General features: G+C 42.3%; 2 protein-coding genes and 1 long non-coding RNA gene across 8 annotated transcripts in view; 2 read left to right on the forward strand and 1 right to left on the reverse strand.

Annotated features, from left to right (window-relative positions):
- Positions 1–19,639, forward strand: part of LOC110955846 (alcohol dehydrogenase 1-like) — a 322,968-nt gene that overhangs the window by 48,809 nt on the left and 254,520 nt on the right. The gene's annotated exons all lie outside the window — the stretch shown is intronic.
- Positions 9,355–15,325, forward strand: LOC110971006 (alcohol dehydrogenase 1-like). The gene is made up of 10 exons (XM_022221333.2): positions 9,355–9,494; positions 9,609–9,684; positions 10,260–10,361; positions 10,531–10,672; positions 13,210–13,297; positions 13,522–13,741; positions 14,174–14,434; positions 14,570–14,702; positions 14,831–14,969; positions 15,075–15,325. Exons 2-10 carry the CDS (start codon positions 9,667–9,669, stop codon positions 15,106–15,108), a joined length of 1,137 nt encoding a protein of 378 aa, XP_022077025.1. The 5' UTR covers positions 9,355–9,494; positions 9,609–9,666; the 3' UTR covers positions 15,109–15,325.
- Positions 11,228–12,739, reverse strand: LOC127531790 (uncharacterized). Of its 2 annotated transcripts, XR_007938902.1 has the most exons (4): positions 12,520–12,739; positions 12,387–12,445; positions 11,978–12,316; positions 11,228–11,750 (listed from the first exon to the last, which is right to left on the reverse strand). It is a non-coding gene; the product is annotated as an uncharacterized LOC127531790 (long non-coding RNA). The 2 variants fall into 2 exon arrangements; XR_007938894.1 differs by lacking the exon at positions 11,228–11,750 and having other exon boundaries at positions 11,824–12,316; positions 12,520–12,728.

The following is a 19,639-nucleotide window of genomic DNA, read 5'->3' on the forward strand; positions in this document are numbered from 1 at the left end:
CGGTGGGAAACTTACACAACCTGCGTTAGACAGTGGCTTTCTCCGGTTGCAGAAAGCTGCTGAGCTGAAGGAGGACACCAGCGTGCTTTTGCACATTAAAGAAAAAGACAGTGTGGCCCTGGAGGTGCGGTACCACAGGACCTGTTATGTACAGTACACAAAGTTTTTGTCAAGGCCTATGGAAACAAGTACTGCAACCCCAGATGAAGCATGAGTTATTACAATGACCCCTTACGCCGCACAGGCCCGTATTCGGGCCCAAAATGGCCGGCTGAAGTTTAACGGCAAAAGCATTTTTAGCTTCAAACGGGACGATAGAAACACTATACATCCATGGAAAGCTTAGAGTCTCATGAATCCGCCGGTATAAACCACTTTCAGATGTGATTACCACAGCGGGTAATATAAACACATTTCTAAAACAAACAACAAAAATTTAAAGGGACACATAAAGGGCATAACTCACCTTTCGATGGTCTTTTACCGGTAAACGATGAAAATAATCCACAAAAACCGGCCATAATCCAAGAGTAGTCATCCAGACAATACTGGCAAGTATCATATTTTGTCCAAAACATGTCTAGAAATAAGTAAATAATCCACAAATAGCTCGGCTCCGTGCGTGTCCACGCGGCGCATGGTGGCGCTGCGCGTTCCATAATTCACTGCATTTTTATCCATAATTTTATGAAGCTTTCTGTTATCCTCACGATCTCGGTCAGAAAATGGCGACTGGAGCCTCTGCTTTCGATCCCAACCGCATTTCAACCAATCAAGTGACTCATCGCTGCCTCCGAAGCCTAAACAGCCAACCGTTGCCGAGACCGATGGATCTGGTGACCCTCATTTCATCAGTAAATTCTGAGCAAAATGACACCGGAGGAAACGTTTGACTGACAGGGCATGTAGCCAATGAGCTTGCTGAATAGCCGAGAGGCGGGTTTTAGCGGCCCTGTGTGATTTTTCACACCTCCTGCTCTCCTGCTGCGGCCAGGAGCTGCAACTTTTCTCTGTCTCCGTCTGAGCCTCTGATTCAGATCAAGATCCACACTGAAGCTTATCTGAAGTGATTTTTTGAGTTCTTTATGAGTTTTTGGAGTGAAAATAATGTGAAAAAGGGCTAATAAACGACCATATACCATTTTTGCCCAGGGTGTACATAGGGTGTCCAAAATTGACATAATTGGGCATATTAGTACAAAAACGTGTGAAACACTCATTTCTTGTAATATTGCTCTGCAATTTTGTCCTGAACTATGTAAGACCCCAGGCTGTTGCCTTGTTGTGTTTCAAGCTGTCACAGTGCTGCCACACTAATTTTCAGGTGTTTTATTAGGGAAAAAATTTAGGCGAGAATAAAATTCCTCCTAATTCAGTGTGTTCCAACATAAATAACTCTGTGCCAGTAGCACCTAGAGTAATTCTGACTGCACTGGGTGACAATGCAGGTTGTCAACTTTCAAAGGAGACCCCAGCCATGCCTGTACTCCAAACAGTTCAAGAACAGCATTCAATTTACTTTCTGTACATCTTCAGTAGAAATTTCAGGGGAAAATTGACCGCAGCTTAAACATTTTATGACACATTGTACATTTCAATATGAGGCATTGACAAACAACATAGTCTTTAGTTTGTTTAACTGTAGTTCTTAAAACCTATTTGATCATTTTATTCAGGAAAAATTGGCGGAAAAGACAAGTTTAGATAATCTTGATTGGATGATTATGTAAATATGACATGGCTGCAACAGTTTACACATGGTTTGTGTTTATGTGCGTGTGTTTTTCAGAACTGAAAAACCATTCAGTGACAGCTACAATTTCTTCTGTGAGACTGTCATCCGTCAAAGGATTATAGTTGACCAGAAAGTGCTGCAAATGGACAAGCTACGAAAGACATTCGTGGACATAGTAAAGAATCAAGAGGGTCTTGATGCTTCAGAATACAGGTAACCGAAATATCATGTGTCTCTCTCAAGGTTCTTGTAAACAAAAAAGTAAATACTACAAGGTTAATTTTTATTGACCTATTCTCACAAAAAAGGGTATGCGCGTATGTTTATGTAAACACACACGTGCATGCTCACACACATACTCATCTTTCCCCATATTTTTTGTGTTTCAGGCAGGATCTACTGAAGAGGCGGCTGACGCGTGACTTCCTGCAGCTCACTTTCCACTGCCCTGCCAAGAGAAACATCAGTGAACTTGTTTTTGTTGAGACACTGTGAGCTGATAGACTATTACAAAAGATACCTCCACAGTCAGGTACATCTACTGAGTCCACTGAGGTAAGCCAAGCTGAAAGCCAAACTGAAAGTGACAGTGAACACATGGCTAGCACAACATCTGGACAGAATACTACTGATGTCACAAGGACACTGTACAGTGCAGGCTTGATCTTAAAGAGGGTTCTCAGTGACTCTCCTGGTATGACATGCCCCTGGCCTCCCACCGCTGACAATTTAAATGTGTCTGATGCTCAATCTGTTGTGCCAGAAGAACTATATAATCTCATTGCATGGATTATAGGGACATCAGAAGAGGTAACAGGAGTGGGTTATGTCGATATTCCCGATGATGTTAGGCTAAAAGTCTAAAAGACAAGGGCCACAGAGCTTGTCTCACAAGGAAAGTGTTCCATTGCAGGCAGAAACATACAGGTTGAATACTGTGTCGGCTGCCAAAACTGAACTGGCATATGTTTTATTGAAGTATGCAGATGCTGAAGCATGCACAGTGCCAATCTGGACAGGTTTCCATACAATGCTTCAATGTAATGCGACTTTGCAAAAGTCAGCATTGTATTATCTTCCAGTCATTGAGGCTTCACCGACAGACTGTTAACACAATTCTGAAGAGAAGTGTTGCAGTTGCTGATCAGCTAGAACAGGACCAGGTAGTATTAGTTTTTGACCAAGCTATATATGCCAAAGCTCAACAAATCCGCTGGAAAAATGACGATTTCATGAAGCGGCTAGTGATTCAACTAGGTGAGTTTCATACATGCATGTCTTTCCTAGGTATTTTAGGAAAAAGGTTTGGTGATACAGGATTACTCATTGAGTCAGAAGTTGTTGCCCCAGGATCCATCAATGGGGTGATCAGTGGTCATCAGTACAACCGCAGCATGAGGGCACACAAACTTATGTATGAGAGTCTGCAACGTATTTGTATGTGTTTTAATCTATATTTTCATATTCAGAGACACTGTCGTATTTGAATAAATGTTTTATACCATACTTGTGAATGACTCTGACATTTTGTGCATTTATTTTTTTGTCTTATTCCATTTTTGCCATTATTCCGATTTAGGAGGGCGTGGTAGCAATTCGGTTGATTTTCAGCCATTTATGGCCATGGTGTGCATTTTTTATTTTATATCTTTCATTACACAGTAGGTTGTGATATTTTTAATATATGACACATAAGCTTTTAGCTAAATGTACTATATATTTCATTGTGCTGGGTGCAAATCACTTAAGTTGAAGCGTTTCCTTCAAGAAATTAGCTACATTTCTCACTCTGAATTCACCTATGTGTATACTAAGGCACCAATACTTGTTTCAAATGTTTGGTAGATGTGTTTATGACATTTGATAAAGATTGTGTTGCCAGAATTAACATAGCACTTAAAACAAGCAAAAACAGCAGCACCAGATTTTCGTTTTTTGGGTATTCTCATAAAGATACATTTCTGGCTGGTGACAAAGCTCGGACAAATATTCTGAGTAGAACTTTTAACCCAGAGTCTAGAAGGGTATTGCCTATGAAAAAATGCATTGAACACGCAGATCCAGCGTAGTGGAGCGAAATTCACTTTCTCGGCACTTTGTGTAAGTTTCCCACCGTTTCTGTGTAAAGTCCTGCACGTCTTCGCCCTGGACATCTGTGAGATGCATATAGCATCGTTTCAATCCTTTTTTAGTAACTTTTGAAGGCGGTTTCCTTGTCTTTTCATCATCTTTGCTTGTATCTGTGGTAGATACAGTCGACGCCATGTTGTTTTGATCTGATACCACAGCAACAGAACTCGGCTCCTATTGGTCCACGTGACCAAAGACCGCTGCACGCACTGCAAATCCTAGTCCGCCCGTTTAAATATCACTACGCCACAGTAAAAAAAAAAAGACCGACACAAAAACACTAATTATTAAAAAATGACTGGAAACGGTGAGTAGAAACTTTTTTTGGGTACTAATTAGCAATAGATATATCTTATAAAGCAGAGTTCATGTAGATCCACGTGAGTGGAACGAACCAACACACTCTCGTTCAGCCAATACAGCCTACAAGTATTTCCTGCTGTTTAAACTGGTCACATCCCCGCTACAATATGGCAAATGAGCTGTCTATGTTCATGAACGCATTTTAAAAAGACGCCAATATCCTTGGGCTTCATGAATTAATGCTCATATCCAAGTTCTCCTGTTCTCCCTCTGAAGTTCTTCTCATTTTGTTGCAAAAATGGCCCCAATTGGTGAAGTAAGTACAGACTTGAACATAAGATTGTTACTCTGCCAAGGAAAATGGTGGAGTTAAGTGACGGTTGGCGTACGTGAATCTGTCTGTGTGAAACATTACGGAAAAACAGACCAATGGATATATGAAGGTCAGAAATGACACAAGGGCCAAGTGATTAAATTTTGGCATTGATGCGGCTTATACTGTGGATCCACGGCTTTAAGATGTCCCATTGCAAGAAATAGCAGCCTGCATGGCGTCCCTGTAATTATGACATGAACACTGTGTCTGCTATCCACTGACGATCACATGATTGCGATCTTATGACAAAATTACTGTCATTTATCAGTTGGAAATCATACAAAGAACAAATGATTAAACTGTGGGATGTTTCTGTCAGAGCTCCCTTCTCATCCCCTGTCTTTCCCATCTGGCATCCCAAATGCCTTTTTCCCCATCTCTCTCCCTCTCATGCTCCTTTCCCCCTCTCCTGTTCCTCTGCCCTGTCTGTCTTGCTGTCTCCCATCCGCTCCTCTGCCCTGTCTGTCTCTCTCTGTCTCCCATCCGCTCCTCTGCCCTGTCTCTCCCCCTGCAGCTCGGTGCCTGAGTGGAGTCTCGCTTCCCAGCTGACTCCACTCAGGCAATCAACCACCTCAACGGCTCCCGGACAGCTGACGAACATCATTCTGATTACACACCTCTGCAATAAGAACCGGCTCATCCTTCCGCTCCCTGCCAGATTGTTGAACCAAGACACCTCAGTCAGTTCACTCTCTAGCCCTCTGTTAAGATCTGTTGAGTTTGCCTTCACTTACTTTGTTTTCTCCTGCTCCTCACACAGTTCAGCTGTCCGGGATCCCCGCCATCCTCCTTCCCCTCCGGCTCTCCCCAGACCATTCATCACTGGTTTTTCCCTGCCTGGACCCCTGTTCCTGCCTGGACCCCCCCGTTTCTAGTCAAAACCCCCCACTACACCAGCCGCCCCTGCATCCTGGATTTCCCCCCACCGTGCCATTATTCACCCCCCAAACAATAAATCACTTTCATTCAGCCAGCCTTGGTAGTGTGGCTTTCTGCTCGGGTCCAACCAGCTCAGACCGTGACAATTTCTGAGTCTCATCAATTCCTGCCGCAACATATTTAGGTCACTCGATGCAGCAAACCCCAGCCAGACACGTTAAGTTCAGACATCAACTTATTGTGAACACAAATTCACCTTTCAGTCCTTCACTCATTTCTTCACCGTAAGAGCTTTCCCCCGCAAGGTGCTTATAAGTTTAGACACATCCTTTGCTAGACAGCAACAGCGTGGAACCATTTTCTTTCATCTTTATGTGAATTTTCAGACTTTTTGGCAGTCTTTGTCATGTCAAGAAACCTCTGCTTAGAGAACTACTTCCTGTGCTGCTGGAATGGTTACAAAATAGAAGCCTGCAACATTAAAAATACGTCTTCAAAATAAAAGCCTGGAGAGATCAGTTATTTTAACACTAGCAAAACAAAGGCTTGCCAAAAGTGATTAACTGATCAGCAGACCTTTATAAGAGTCATTTACACACAATTTGGTATAAATACATAACATGCACATGCATAACGCATGCCTGTACTCAGCGCAAGGTAATTTTTTATTAAAGATTTCATCCATCAGAAATGATACATCAACTGAGCAGCCTTGGCAGAGTACTGCACTCTCTGACTGCTTTTCTTGTTTATATATGCAACTATCAGTTTGCAGAGAGCGTATATTAAAACACCAGAAAGCACATTTTTTCTCATATATTTATGTGGATGTTCTGACATTCTTTAATAAAATAGCATGCTGACATTGACAATGTTATAAAGAAATATTTAATTGTGTTCATCTGCTGTGTCTTTGTGCAGTTTTACTTGCACATCAATTTCTATTGTATTCAAATTTAAAGTGGTGTAACTGCAACAATAACCATTTTTGTAGAATCTCTGATGATGCTCATATCTGTAATGCCTTTTATGCTCATTCCTAAAATTTTATAATGCATTTATGAGGTTTTCTAAAAGTCTCTATATATGTATGATCAAGCATGACTTGTTATAAGGTTTACAAAGTAACATAAGTGTAGACATAATGTATTATGAGTTCAGCATTAAAGGTCCCATATTATGCTATTTTTCAGTCACATCATATAGGTCTCAGAAGCCCAAAAACATAGTATTTAAGTTTGTTCGCCCCAAAATCATCCTTTGTTCGGAGTTTCAGCAGTCGAAAAATTCATTCTCACCAGCTCTCCTCAGAACAGGCTGTTTCTGGGCCTGCTTCCAGGTATGCAAATGAACGCATCTGTCCACTCCCCCTCCCCTCTCTGGGAGAGGACACGTTCAGTGCTACATTGGTGTTAGAAGTGGGATGGTGCTCGCCCGACTGCAGCAGGAGGAAGAACTGAGGGAGCTCCAACAAGCTGTCACTGAGGGACTGAGCCGCCTCTTGGAAGCAAACCCAAGAGGAAAAGAGCCGGCCAGTGGAGAGTTCGCTCCCGTAATCCCCAACAGCTCCACCACACCAAGAACCCGCCCCGGCAAAACGGTGGGCTGCCACAAGCAGCTGTCGCTAGCAGGAGAGATGCTCCGGCAGCCGGCCGCCGGAGCATCTCCCCAGCCGCCTGCAGCCAGCCAGCGGGTTCTGGAGTGGCGGTTCCCTCACAGCGCCATTCTTCTCTCGTTTCCCGGAGCTCGGCTTCTCGGTGCGGGCGCCGGGCAGTCTCGTGCGAAGTGACCAGGCTCATGGCACCGGTAGCAGCCGTCTGGAGAGCAGCGGCTCGATCTCTCGCTCCTCTTCTTCCCCAGGCCCGCACTCAGCCATCCTGACGTGCGGCTTGAACGCGGAAGTCGTGGGGGGCCGGGACGTGAGCTCGCGTTCCGCTCTCTCGGCTTCTCGTAGTGCCTCGCTGAGGCGGGCGGCTGGGGAGATGCTCTGGCAGCTGGGGAGATGCTCCGGCAGCCGGCCGCCGAGGCACTACGAGAAGCCGAGAGAGGCTCACGTCCCGGCCCCCCACGACTTCCGCGTTCAAGCCGCACGTAAGGATGGCTGAGTGCCGGCCCGGGGAAGAAGAGGGGCGAGAGACCGAGCTGCCTACGTCGCCGCGTCGCCGCCGCTCTCCAGACAGCTGCTACCGGTGCCATGAGCCTGGTCACTTCGCACAAGACTGCCCGGAGCCCGCACTGAGAAGCCGAACTCTGGGAAACGAGAGAAGAGTGGCGCTGTGAGGGAACCGCCACTCCAGAACCCCCTCCCTCACCCAGGACAACGCACGCTGGTAGGACAGTGCGGAGGGGAGGCGCAGTCAGGGGGAGGAGTTAAATCCGCTTATTTCATCATAAGCGGACCCAAATCAAAATCGGACGTTTGAGCAGGCATTTTCACAAAATGTGGTGTAGCAAGGCAGGGAGGAAACAGACAGTTTTCAAATTCGAACCTCATAATGAGCTACTGCAACACACACTACTGTAAGAACACTTTCACAAAGTGAGGTTTGCATAATATGTCCCCTTTAACAATGTTTTATAGCTCAATGCTAAAATGACAACAGTGTTTGGAAAAGAGTTACACATCATATTATGATCTTTATCCTGTTACAAAGACACATAGAGAAGTTGCCTAATGTTTCATAGTACATTGTATAATCTGAGTTTCTGAAATTAAATATTTTTCTTCTAAACATTAACATGCTATAGCATGGGTTTGTAAGCTTTGTCTAGAAATGACAATGGGTTCTTACCACTTGTATACTATAACACAAGTTCTCATTTTATTTTATAAAACAAAATTTAATAAAACAAAACCGACTTCTTGAAGCTGGTCTGAAGTCACACAAGGCACGGAAGAAGCCCTTCATCAATGAAAGGCAGAGGAAAGCCCTGTTACTCTCTTTTCAAATGTCCCTTGCCACACCGCAAGGTCAGTTAAAACCTAAATGGAGAACCAGAACACTGGAACCATGCCTTGCCCTGCTCAATTACCAGATCTAAATCCAACTGAAAACCTGTGGAAAATCATCAATCGCTAAATGGAGAACCACAAGGCCAAAAACAAAACAAAATTGTTTGAATTTGACAGGAATGGGCTGCTGTGACAGCAGAACAATGTCAGAAGCTGTGGAGAGCATGCCAAGACGCATGGCTGCAGTTATCAAAAACCGCTTGGTTATGCAATCAAGTACTAACTCCTGTGTGTATCATGTGACTAAAACAGACAGAAAAGAAAACATAGAATGCCTCAAAGCACTGTTTTCGGCAGTACAATGTCACAGCTATGGATGTAAGAAGTGATTTTGGTTATTATCAAGAAAACCATGAAAATGGCTAGATATCAGCTCTTATATGAAATTCTTTTTATATCATTATATTTGTCGAAGCAAATGTACCTTTAGTTGTACCAGGCATTAAAATAAACAGAAATACATATACATACATATATATATATATATATATATCAAGGGCAGAGTGTGAGTCATGCTCACACTCTGCCCTTTGAAAAGATCACTGGTGTTTTTGATCTCATGCATTCTGTAAAATTGTAAACCTTGATTTCAGATACATATTGAAGTTGTTTGATATGATAATGTGCATGGTGTTCCAGTGTCTCTCGGGTTTTGTCTTTTAAAAGCTTTATGTGTCACTGTTGCCCTCTGTTGAAGACAAAGCTTCGATATGATGAGCGCTGTGAGACGAGAATTCACTCATGAGATTACCAGTTGCATCAGAAAGGTTTTTAAAAATGTAATGGCAGTATCATCTCATTTTCTTCATCCAGTTCTTGATGCAAAATGCAGAACCAAAACAAGTAATACGTGTAGAGCAGATGAATATCTAACTGAAACGTCTAGCTGCTGCTGTGTTGCAACTTTAGTGGTGATTTCAAAATGTTGCCATATTTAAACAGTGCTTTGGTGTGAAGTATACACATTAAGCTGCTGCTTCTTTATTTCCACATGGACTCCACATTTGTTGTCCAGCTGGGATTAACTGGATACTGATATGAAATCATATCTACAAGAGGTTAAAGTCCTTACCCATTTTAATGTTTGACAAACAGCTTTATATTGCAGCAATATATAGCAAAACCCTTATGTTCGTGGTCTGCATTTTCTCTCCCACCCCTTTGTCCTGCAGCTGCAGTCCTTTCTCTTGACTTCTTTCTGACTTGTGGACACTCAACTTAGCAGCAGCAATGGCCACAGCTGGGAAGGTAAGAATGATTCATCGTAATTATTTATTTATTTTTGTTGTTGCAAGAGTATTGTAAGTGCCACATGATATATTTGGCTCTGAACTGTGCACAGTTCATATCTGTCCAGTATTTTACTGTGTAAATGATTAAAGATATGAAGACAAAAGAGTTATTAGCTAAGCCAGAATTATCATAAAAGTTTATTTGTTCTGCAATAGCTAAGGGAATAAGTTGTATAACCTTGTAATGTGCTGTTTTTATGTCTCTATTTCTCTGTCTTTTCCCCCTTTGCCCTTTGTGAGTAGCTGGCAACATTTTACTATCTCCTTTTTCTCCTCTTCGACTACAGAGTTTACTGTCATTTTTACTTTATGGCACCATCCTGTGCCAGGTTAATGTAAAAGCACTTTAGATTACAAATACTAATGAAATGGGTACTTGATGCATTCCAGTAAGAGGTTGTGGCACTGTGACATGTTTTTGGAAACCCTTACTGCTATAGTTTACAGCATTTTTTAAATAGTGGTAGCCCTCTGAAAGTCAGTCATACTTTTTGCTGTGCAATTTTATTTTTTTTGTCACTGGTTGTGTAGGTCATCAAGTGCAAGGCAGCAGTAGCCTGGGAGCCCAACAAGCCTCTGGTGCTTGAAGAGATTGAGGTGGCCCCGCCCCAGGACAATGAGGTCCGCATCAAGGTGAGAGATACTGATGTTCAAAACTCACTTGTGCATAACTGCTCTTCTCTGCAGCATTATATAAAAAAATGACCAATCAAAGTGTTTGTACCCACTAAGAGTGACCATTCATCAGCTTGTCTCCACAAGTGTCAGCATTTTTATTGTTTGGTTATTGTGTCCGGTGCAGATTGTGGCAACATCGGTGTGCCACTCTGACCTGTACCACCTTTTGGAGAGCATGCATAAAGATGGCTTCCCAACGGTCCTCGGCCACGAGGCAGCCGGCATTGTAGAGAGTGTCGGGCCTGGAGTTACGGAATTTCAGCCAGGTCAGTTTATTATATTAAATTGTTCAACATACAAACTATGCCTATTTACATTCTTTCTCAGAATGAGAGAAGGATAATATCTGGCTCATGTTTATGTGGTGTGGCGAGGGGGGAGCTCTAAGGGAAGGGGAATAGAGAATGGGGAGAAATGGCTAGGATTCACATAAATATTGCGACAACGCCACCCAGGGGAATTTCACCCCCGGGACATTCAATTCAACATGATCAACCAAGGACCATTTAAACACTGAAGGCACACAGGTTCATAATCATTTGGGCTGAGACGTATTTCCAAAAATACAACAATTTCTTTAGTAATTATGGCATTAAATATAAAAAGCAAGCCACCAGTTTAAAAGAGAGAATCAGGAGTACTAAACTTAACCCTTTAAGCTTCAGTCAATTCCAGCCGTTGTCAGTACAAAAAAAAAATCGCTAATATTCTATTTTTAAATAAAAAAATTACGAAAAATACGGGGAATATTGGACGCGCATCGGGAGGTGCATTTCCTTGAAAACGACCGATTCGGGGATTTTATACCGACTTCAGGACATGTTTTGGACAAAATAGTTTACTGGCTTGTGTCATCTGATGTAAAAGGTTGGATTATGGCCGTTTTTTGTGGAATCTTTTTTTTTTGTGTGTAATAATAAACCCGGAAATGTGAGTCGCGCTGTGTGCTTTGAAGCCGTGTATAGAGAACGGATGGATGAATATTCGTTTTTGTCGGACAAATGTGTTTTTCTCACCCGCTGTGGTAATCGCATCTGAAAGTGGTTTATACCGGCAGATTCATGAGAATCTAAGCTTTCCATCGGTGTATAGTGTTTGTATAATCGCGTTTGCACCCGTCGGACATTCTTGAAATTCCTATGCAAATCAGTAGGTGTACCGCCGGCGGTACGCTGAAGCTTAAAGGGTAAAGGGAGCAGGCTGGCTTACCATGGCGGCAGGCAAACAAATAACCAAAAAGAAGAAAAAGGGGGTCCAAATAATCACACCTGTGACAACACACCAACGAAAAAGGGATCCGTGAACCACCACCAGGGATTAAACTGCCGCCGAGGCTCACCAAACCTGCACAAAAGAAACAGATAATTAGTACTCCTGATTTAGCAGTGCTGGTGACCAGACCAATATACACAGTAAAAACACACACGCACTCACTCACTCCACACAATAACTTTTAAAACACAGGTGACATATGAGGCGTGATAATCCTCATAGCCTGAGGTTTTTTACAGAAAAAGTACAATGCAGTAACTCTACACACGTTGGCGGTAAACCTAATGGAAAATACACACCAACACAGTCAAACACAGCAAGTTGTCGGCACCAATCACAGAGCCGGCAAACAGACCGAGAACAAGAGCCGCAACCAAGAGCCGGCGAAAAGAAAGAAAAAAACCGAAACAGCCGAGACAGCCGAGACAGCAGCCAGTCCAGGGAACGATGACGTCCAATGAACCACACGTCTAGCTGCAACCTAGTAAAGGTAGACAATTAAGCAGAATTGTCATTAAATAACATCACCTGGACTTCATTGATCACTTCCTCATTGAGCGATACATACCCGGTTAGCTGTGGCGCAGCGTAGAAGCAATGCAGGAGGAGGAGATCCAACGACAGCAGCAGCAAATAAACTGCGGCAACCACACAAAATCAGGGACCAGTTGACACATCAGATCACATAATGTGGACCGCATAGCTTACCCTGTCGTCACAGAAGCACCCACGGCACGCTGAACGGAGCGACCCGTCTCCCAGCGTCACTAAACAAAGTAAAGCAGGCTGTCACTAAATGCGCTGCACATCACATAAAAGGGAAGGGGGAAAAGCCCATTACCTGTACCGATGATATGATGTGCGTCCCGATTGATCACGCCAGATCCAGCCCGCTTGGCTGCAGTTACCACCACGGGGAGAGCTCAAGAGAAAGCATGAGACTGAGGTGAAACCACCCACCTGTGTATATATATGCAGCGGCGCCGGATACCACCCCGCTGTCACAGCGATGATTGAAATAGCACAGTGCCACACAGTGGCTAGGAGGGAGAAACCATCCGGCCACATTTATGTGTTCTGTATTGAGGTAGGATGTGTTTAGTTTAGCACTAGGATTTAACATCAACATTAGGGCTGAAAAGTGAAGCTGACAAGGAAGTCCCAAAAACTGCAGTTGAATGGCCACTTGAGGTCACCACAAAAGTGAGCCAATCCCCAAAGACCCCCATGTTAAAATGCTCGAAAAAAATGCTCGCTTTTGCTAAGACGATGATGGGCAGAACCACCACACTGAGCAACAAAACAACTCTTCAAGAAACCTCAGGGTTTATCCATCTTTATATACAGTCAGTGCTATAGATGGGAAAATTACCAAGAAAGATGAGGCACACAAGGTATTTAATGAAATGAGTTGTGCTGCAATTAATTTAGCCAACTTACGTGTTTGATTGTTTTAATCCATATATTTTAAAGATTTTTTTCTTTTCACTCCATTTTATCAGTGTACAATTAATTTGTTTTTATCTTACAGGAGACAAGGTGATTCCTCTGTTCCTCTCCCAGTGCAGAGAATGTCAGCTCTGTAAGAATCCAAAGACCAACCAGTGTGCAATAGGATGGTGGGCACTCATTTACTGTCATTCACTCCATTTTGTCTTTATTCTGAAGTTTTAATTGCACCCTTGTTGGATGTGTTCAGACATTTATATGGCCATTTGATGCATACGTTGAACAGAGAGTTTAGATTGCCATTCTCATTTTGAAATATTTTATCCAGTGAGCCCTGTACCAGGAAAAGTCAAAACTTGTTTCAAGTTTTAACATCAAAAATGTTCTTGTTTAGGACCAGGATTCGTCAGGAAATTATGGCAGCGGTTGAATCCAGGTTTACCTGTAAAGGAAAGAGAGTGCTGCAGTTTATGGGAACCAGCACCTTCTCTGAGTACACTGTGATACACCAGACTGCTGTGGCTAAGATCGACCCAGATGCCCCTCTGGATAAAGTCGGTCTCCTCGGCTGTGGGATCTGCACTGGATATGGAGCAGCAGTTAATACTGCTAAGGTGTGTGTGTTTGGGCTGTCTGTGTAGATTCTGTTTGGGCTGTGTGAGATGACAGGACATTTTGTCTTCTGCCAATAAATTTGGCAGTTTTTGACATAAAACACTTTTTAAAAAAAATTTTGAATTCCTGATCAGATCAAAAAGCCTCAGAAAATGGGCGCCCGTATAGCTCAACGGGTTAAGCGGGCGATCCATGTACAGGGGCTGGTTGCAGCACAGGTTTGATTCTCGCTTGTGGCCCTTTGCTGCATGTCTTCTCCTGACTCTTCTCCCCTATTTCCTTTCTCTCCTTCACTATGCCTATCAATGAAAGGCCAAAAAAAAGCCTCAGAAAACACTCACTGTGAGGTACACAACATTCATTATTTCTGCAAAAAGCATTGCTGGAACTCACTTTAAGTGTCATGTTGACCAAAATCTCTTTCACTTCAGGTTCAGCCAGACTCCACATGTGCCGTGTTCGGTCTGGGAGCTGTGGGTTTGGCTGCAGTCATGGGCTGCAAGTCTGCAGGTGCAAAGAGGATTATAGGTGTTGATATCAATCCAGAAAAAGCTGAGAAGGCCAAGGTGTTTGGTGCTACTGACTTTGTGAACCCCAAAGATCACAATAAGCCCATCAATGAAGTGCTGTTTGAGATGACCAATGGAGGAGTGGACTACTCCCTGGAATGTGTTGGGAAAGTGGACATCATGGTAGGGACCTTATTTCTAATCTGGTTTCAGAATATAGTGACGAAGAAGTAATGGTTTTTGAAGAGGCCCTTCAGTAACACATTTGTCTATTCTGTGAATACAAGTCCACTAACTTAGTGCTGCTTCTCCACCTAGTGCAGTGCTTTGAAGTCTAGTGCACCAGGTTGGGGTGTCAGCGTGATTGTTGGCTGGACAGACATGTACGACATAGCAGTCCGACCTGTTGAGCTTATTTCTGGACGTACATGGAAGGGATCCCTGTTTGGAGGTGAGACAAATAACACCATCACCACAGACTAATGATTCACTGAGTAAAAAGAATGTCTTTGGGTGTACGTGCTGCAGTTCTTAAACTTCTCTGTAGCTTCTGGATGAGACTCTCTGCTCTTATTTCAGGATTTAAGAGTAAAGATGGCGTTCCTGAGATGGTCAAAGCCTACATGGACAAGAAGGTGCAGCTGGATGAGTTCATCACTCACAACATGACTTTGGACCAAGTCAATGACGCCATTGAACTGATGAAGCATGGCAAATGGTAGGTTTACACTTGTATACTTTCTCAACCATTAATTTCCAAATGATACAGGGGAAATATTGACAGGAGTTGTGCTTAATTCTTTATTCTCCTCTTGTTACACAGTATCCGGGCAATGATGAGCATTTCTCCACAGTAGGACCACACTGTGGCATTCAGTGACACCAGAGTAATTCAGATTCAGTAATCTGCATCTATATCTTCAGCAGATATACAATACAATGCACAAAATAAAGAGACCTGACCAGTATTCAGTCAGTTATACGTAGATTGTGGTTGTGAGATCTGCAGTGTTATTCTAAGCAAGAACTAAACATGTCAAAGTGTTTATAGAGATAATAAATGTTTTAAACAGATGGGTTCCAGTATTCCATGTTTATTAACTAGTTTTATTGGATTGTATGTCTACAGTGTTGCCCTCTGTGTTAACAAATACCTTATTAACCCTCACTCCCCTAAATACACGCTGGTGCGGAAATCTTGTTGCGCCGTTGTAATCAAAACAAAGCAGGAAAATGAAACGTCGAGCAGTCTCCCTTTAAACTTGTGCTGAAAGTGCAGATTTTGAACTTTCTACTAGTTTTTAAATCATTTTGATTGGCCAAGTAAAACCAGAGATATGATCAATAATTAACGCCACATTTTTACTGAACTTCACCTCAGCGTATTTCCAGCGTCTGTTATGCACGGCGAAACTTTGAACTTTGGACTCGAAAGCATCTGACGAGAAACACCTGGTGTAGGACGGAAAATGTGGACCATATTTTCACAAACCTGGTGTTCTCTGGAGTAAAAACGCGAACTGGATTTCCCCAAAGGTGACTGAGAAACTTGGAGCTGGGTGACAGAGACGCTCTGACGGGGAGCGGCCGCACAGACACGCCCCCAGTCTCTGTTCATAGTAAGAGAGTGGAATATTCTAGAACAGGGGTCGGCAACCTTTAACACTCAAAGAGCCATTTCGACCCGTTTCCCACAGAAAACACCGGGAGCCGCAAAATCCTTTTGGCATTTAAAATGAAGACAACACTGCATATATCACTTTTTTTTTTTTTTACCTCTATGCCCTTGTTAACCAGTCGTGATTAATTAATTACAAAACTTCTAATTAGATATTCATATTTTTTAATTGTGTCCTTCCACTAATATTTAATCTTACTTGGTTAATGTCATTTTTGCTCCTGGACCTCATATGTTATGTAATGTTAGCTGGAACTCAATATTTTGCGAATGTCTATTGTAAAATCTATTTATCTATTTATCTTAAGCTAATAACTTTTCTCCGGTAAGTCGCTGCCCTATAGACCCTTTATTTGTTTACAAACATTGTGACGGTTTTTGTGGGCGGGGCTTATGCTGGAGGCAAAAGCGGAGCGAGAAGTCAAGCAGGACTGGGAGTATATAGTTTGCGCTGGGAGTTTGCGCTGCAAACTCGAGCATTTTTAACCCGTTAAACTTCAGTGTACCGCCGGTGGTACACTTACTAATTTGCATAGGAATTTAAAGAATGTCCGAAGGCTGCAAACGCGATTATATAAACACTATACACCGATGGAAAGCTTAGATTCTCATGAATCCACCGGTATAAACCACTTTCAGATGTGATTACCACAGCGGGTAATATAAACACACTTGTCCGACAAACAACGAATATCCATCCATCCGTTCTCTATACACGGCTTCAACGTACACAGCGCGACTCACATTTCTGGGTTCATTATTACACACAGATGAAAATATTCCACAAAAAACGGCCATAATCCAACCTTGGACATCCAGACGACACAAGTCAGTAAACTATTTTGTCCAAAACATGTCTTGAAGTCGGTATATAATCCACGAATCGGTCGTTTTCAAGGAAATGCACCTCGCGATGCGCGTCCAATATTCCCTGTATTTCTCGTCATATTTAACGGGTTATTGTTTTTGATTGTATTTTTTTCTGTCTTGTTGTGTCCTTGTTCTTATGGTGTGTGTATTTGGACCCAGTGTCTGGAATAAAGCTGAACTGAATTGAATATTTTTTATTTACAAATAGAATATTAGCGATTTTTTGTACTGAAAATGGCTGGAATTGACAGCAGCTGATCGTCTCTGTCCAGTCTTTTCGCCTCAGTGCATTTAACCACAACTGTTTTTGTTCCCTCTGAGCACGAGTGTTCGGTGGAATCCTATAAAACTTTAATTTGCGTTCGCCAATGTCATTCCTCCCATTCTGGCATCCAAAAACACAGCAGGACAACATTTTAGAAAAGTTGATAGAGCCTAGTCCCTCAGTCTTTCGCCTTTCGGTCACGGCCGCGGGCTTCCTCTTTTGCCTCCAGCTAAAGCTGTGACGTCATTCGTGACGTGGGTCATTAAAGGGTCTATTTTCCAAGACTCCTCTGACTCTCTGACCTGCTGCCTGGATGTGACATCGAGCCGTGTTCTTGCGAGTAACGTGTACTACCCTATCATGAGTACTTTTGACTCAAAGACAAGACGTGTCTTTCTTGGAGTGGAGCTTTAATATACAGGCTTGCCATTCTTGAGTACAAAACGATGTGAAACTACAGACGGTGCTTCTCCAGGAGTAAAACAAAAAAAGGCATGAAACGTGTGGGAATCGGAAGCTCCGTGTTGTCTCTCTGCAGGGGGAAAATCCCATCAGCACATCCGGTGGAGTGACACGTCAAAATAAGAGCGGTAATTTCACAATAAAACTCTATATTAAAATGCATTGAAACGCGCCTGAAAGGCAGAACAATGTATTTTCCAAAGTTACAGGGAGCCAAAACAGAGGGCTGAAAGAGCCGCATGCGGCTCCGGAGCCGCGGGTTGCCGACCCCTGTTCGAGAAGTACACTGAGGAGAGCTGGCCAAAGTGTGGATTTGGAACTTTCTATCATTTTTTTTTTTTAGTCAGGGGATAGTTATAACTCTTTGGGAGAGCAGCACGTCCTTCACTGGCTTTGGCCACAGATCACTCTCTCTGCTAGACACCAAAGATGCACAGAAAATGAAGATTTTGTTTCAGATGTAATACATTACTACTACTACTAATAATAATAAAACAACAACAACAATATTAATAAGACAACAACATTAATAATAATAATAATAATAAAAAAACAATAACAATAACAATAATAATATTCATAATAAACATATTCTAGCAATGGAGAACACCAGGACTCTGGATTCTCCCTATGGTCCTAAAGCCTGTTTCTATTGTTTTTGTCATTGTAGAGATTGTGGTGGACATAAAAAGCTTTTTGGAATGGCACAAATTCATTTCAGGAGCTGGGCTTGGCCACTTAGTTCCAGTGAAAGGAACTCTGGATGCTTCAGCATACCAAGACATTTTGGACAATTCCATGTTCCCAACTTTGTGAGAACAGTTTGGAGCTGGCCCCTTCCTCTTCCAACATCACTGTGCACCAGTGCACAAAGCAAGGTCCATAAAGAGGTGGATGACAGAGTCTGGTGTGGATGAACTTGACTGACCTGCACAGAGTCCTGACCTCAGCCCGATAGAACACCTTTGGGATGAATTAGAGCAGAGACTGAGAGCCAGACCTTCTGGTCCAACATCAGTGTCTGACCTCACAAATGTGCTTCTGGAAGAACGGTCAAATATTCCCATAAACGCACTCCTAAACCTTGTGGACAGCCTTCCCAGAAGAGTTGAAGCTGTTATAGCTGCAAAGGTTGGACTGACGTCATATTGAACCCTATGGATTAGGAATCGGATGTCACTTACATTCATATGCGACTCAAGGCAGGTGAGCAAATACTTTTGGCAATATAGTGTATTACTCTGCTGAGGCTCCACCTCCTTGGCACTGTAATAACTTAAACCACAAAAATGTTTGTTTCATTTATATTTAGCTGCATTTTTCATCTGTCTGCTACATTCACAGGTTACTGCAAAATCAAAATGCAATTATAGCAATTATATTCAACATTTTATGACTTTTTGTCAACTAAAGCACGTTCAGTGTCTTCTAAAGTGGTCTATTATGGGATGGGTACACCCATAGATATATACAAACACTAGATGGCTCATGAGCGCTGTAAGTCTATGGGGAGCAACGTCGCCACATGACGACTATCTTGGGACAGGGCTGCTCGATCACTCATAACATTAAAGTCAATGGAGCATGGATTTTAAAATCACTGTAGATTGCTCAATTTTCAACCGATTTTACAACAGCTTGGTTTGTTATAAACGTCAGAGATGTATTTCTTTTTCTGCTTACTTAAGAATAATTAAAACCATTGAATTCATATAAAAATTATATTAAGTAGATAGGTAATAAAGAAATAGCTATACACACACAGGTATTATACTGTAAATCTTTAATATTTACAATATTCAAATAGACAAAATAAATAAATGATGATGAATAAATAACAAAAAGTAATGCTAAAATGAAAAAAATAATGACATTTGAACAAAAAATAAATAATGAATAAAGAAAAATAATAACAGGGTTCCCACTCTTTTCAATAAATCATTTTCCAGGATTTTTGCAGTGTCCCATGACCAACTGAAGTTACAACAATGGAGTGGGCAATTTTTAAGTTAATCTCGCCTTCTTAAAAAACAAGATTAAAGGTTGATGACCAATATCTCTAACTAGCTGCACAGTATCATGTTAAGCTTTTGATAAATCTCAGGCATGAAAA

This window comes from Acanthochromis polyacanthus, chromosome 1, assembly GCF_021347895.1.
Source record: "Acanthochromis polyacanthus isolate Apoly-LR-REF ecotype Palm Island chromosome 1, KAUST_Apoly_ChrSc, whole genome shotgun sequence".
In the NCBI taxonomy this organism is placed as follows: Eukaryota; Metazoa; Chordata; class Actinopteri; family Pomacentridae; genus Acanthochromis; species Acanthochromis polyacanthus.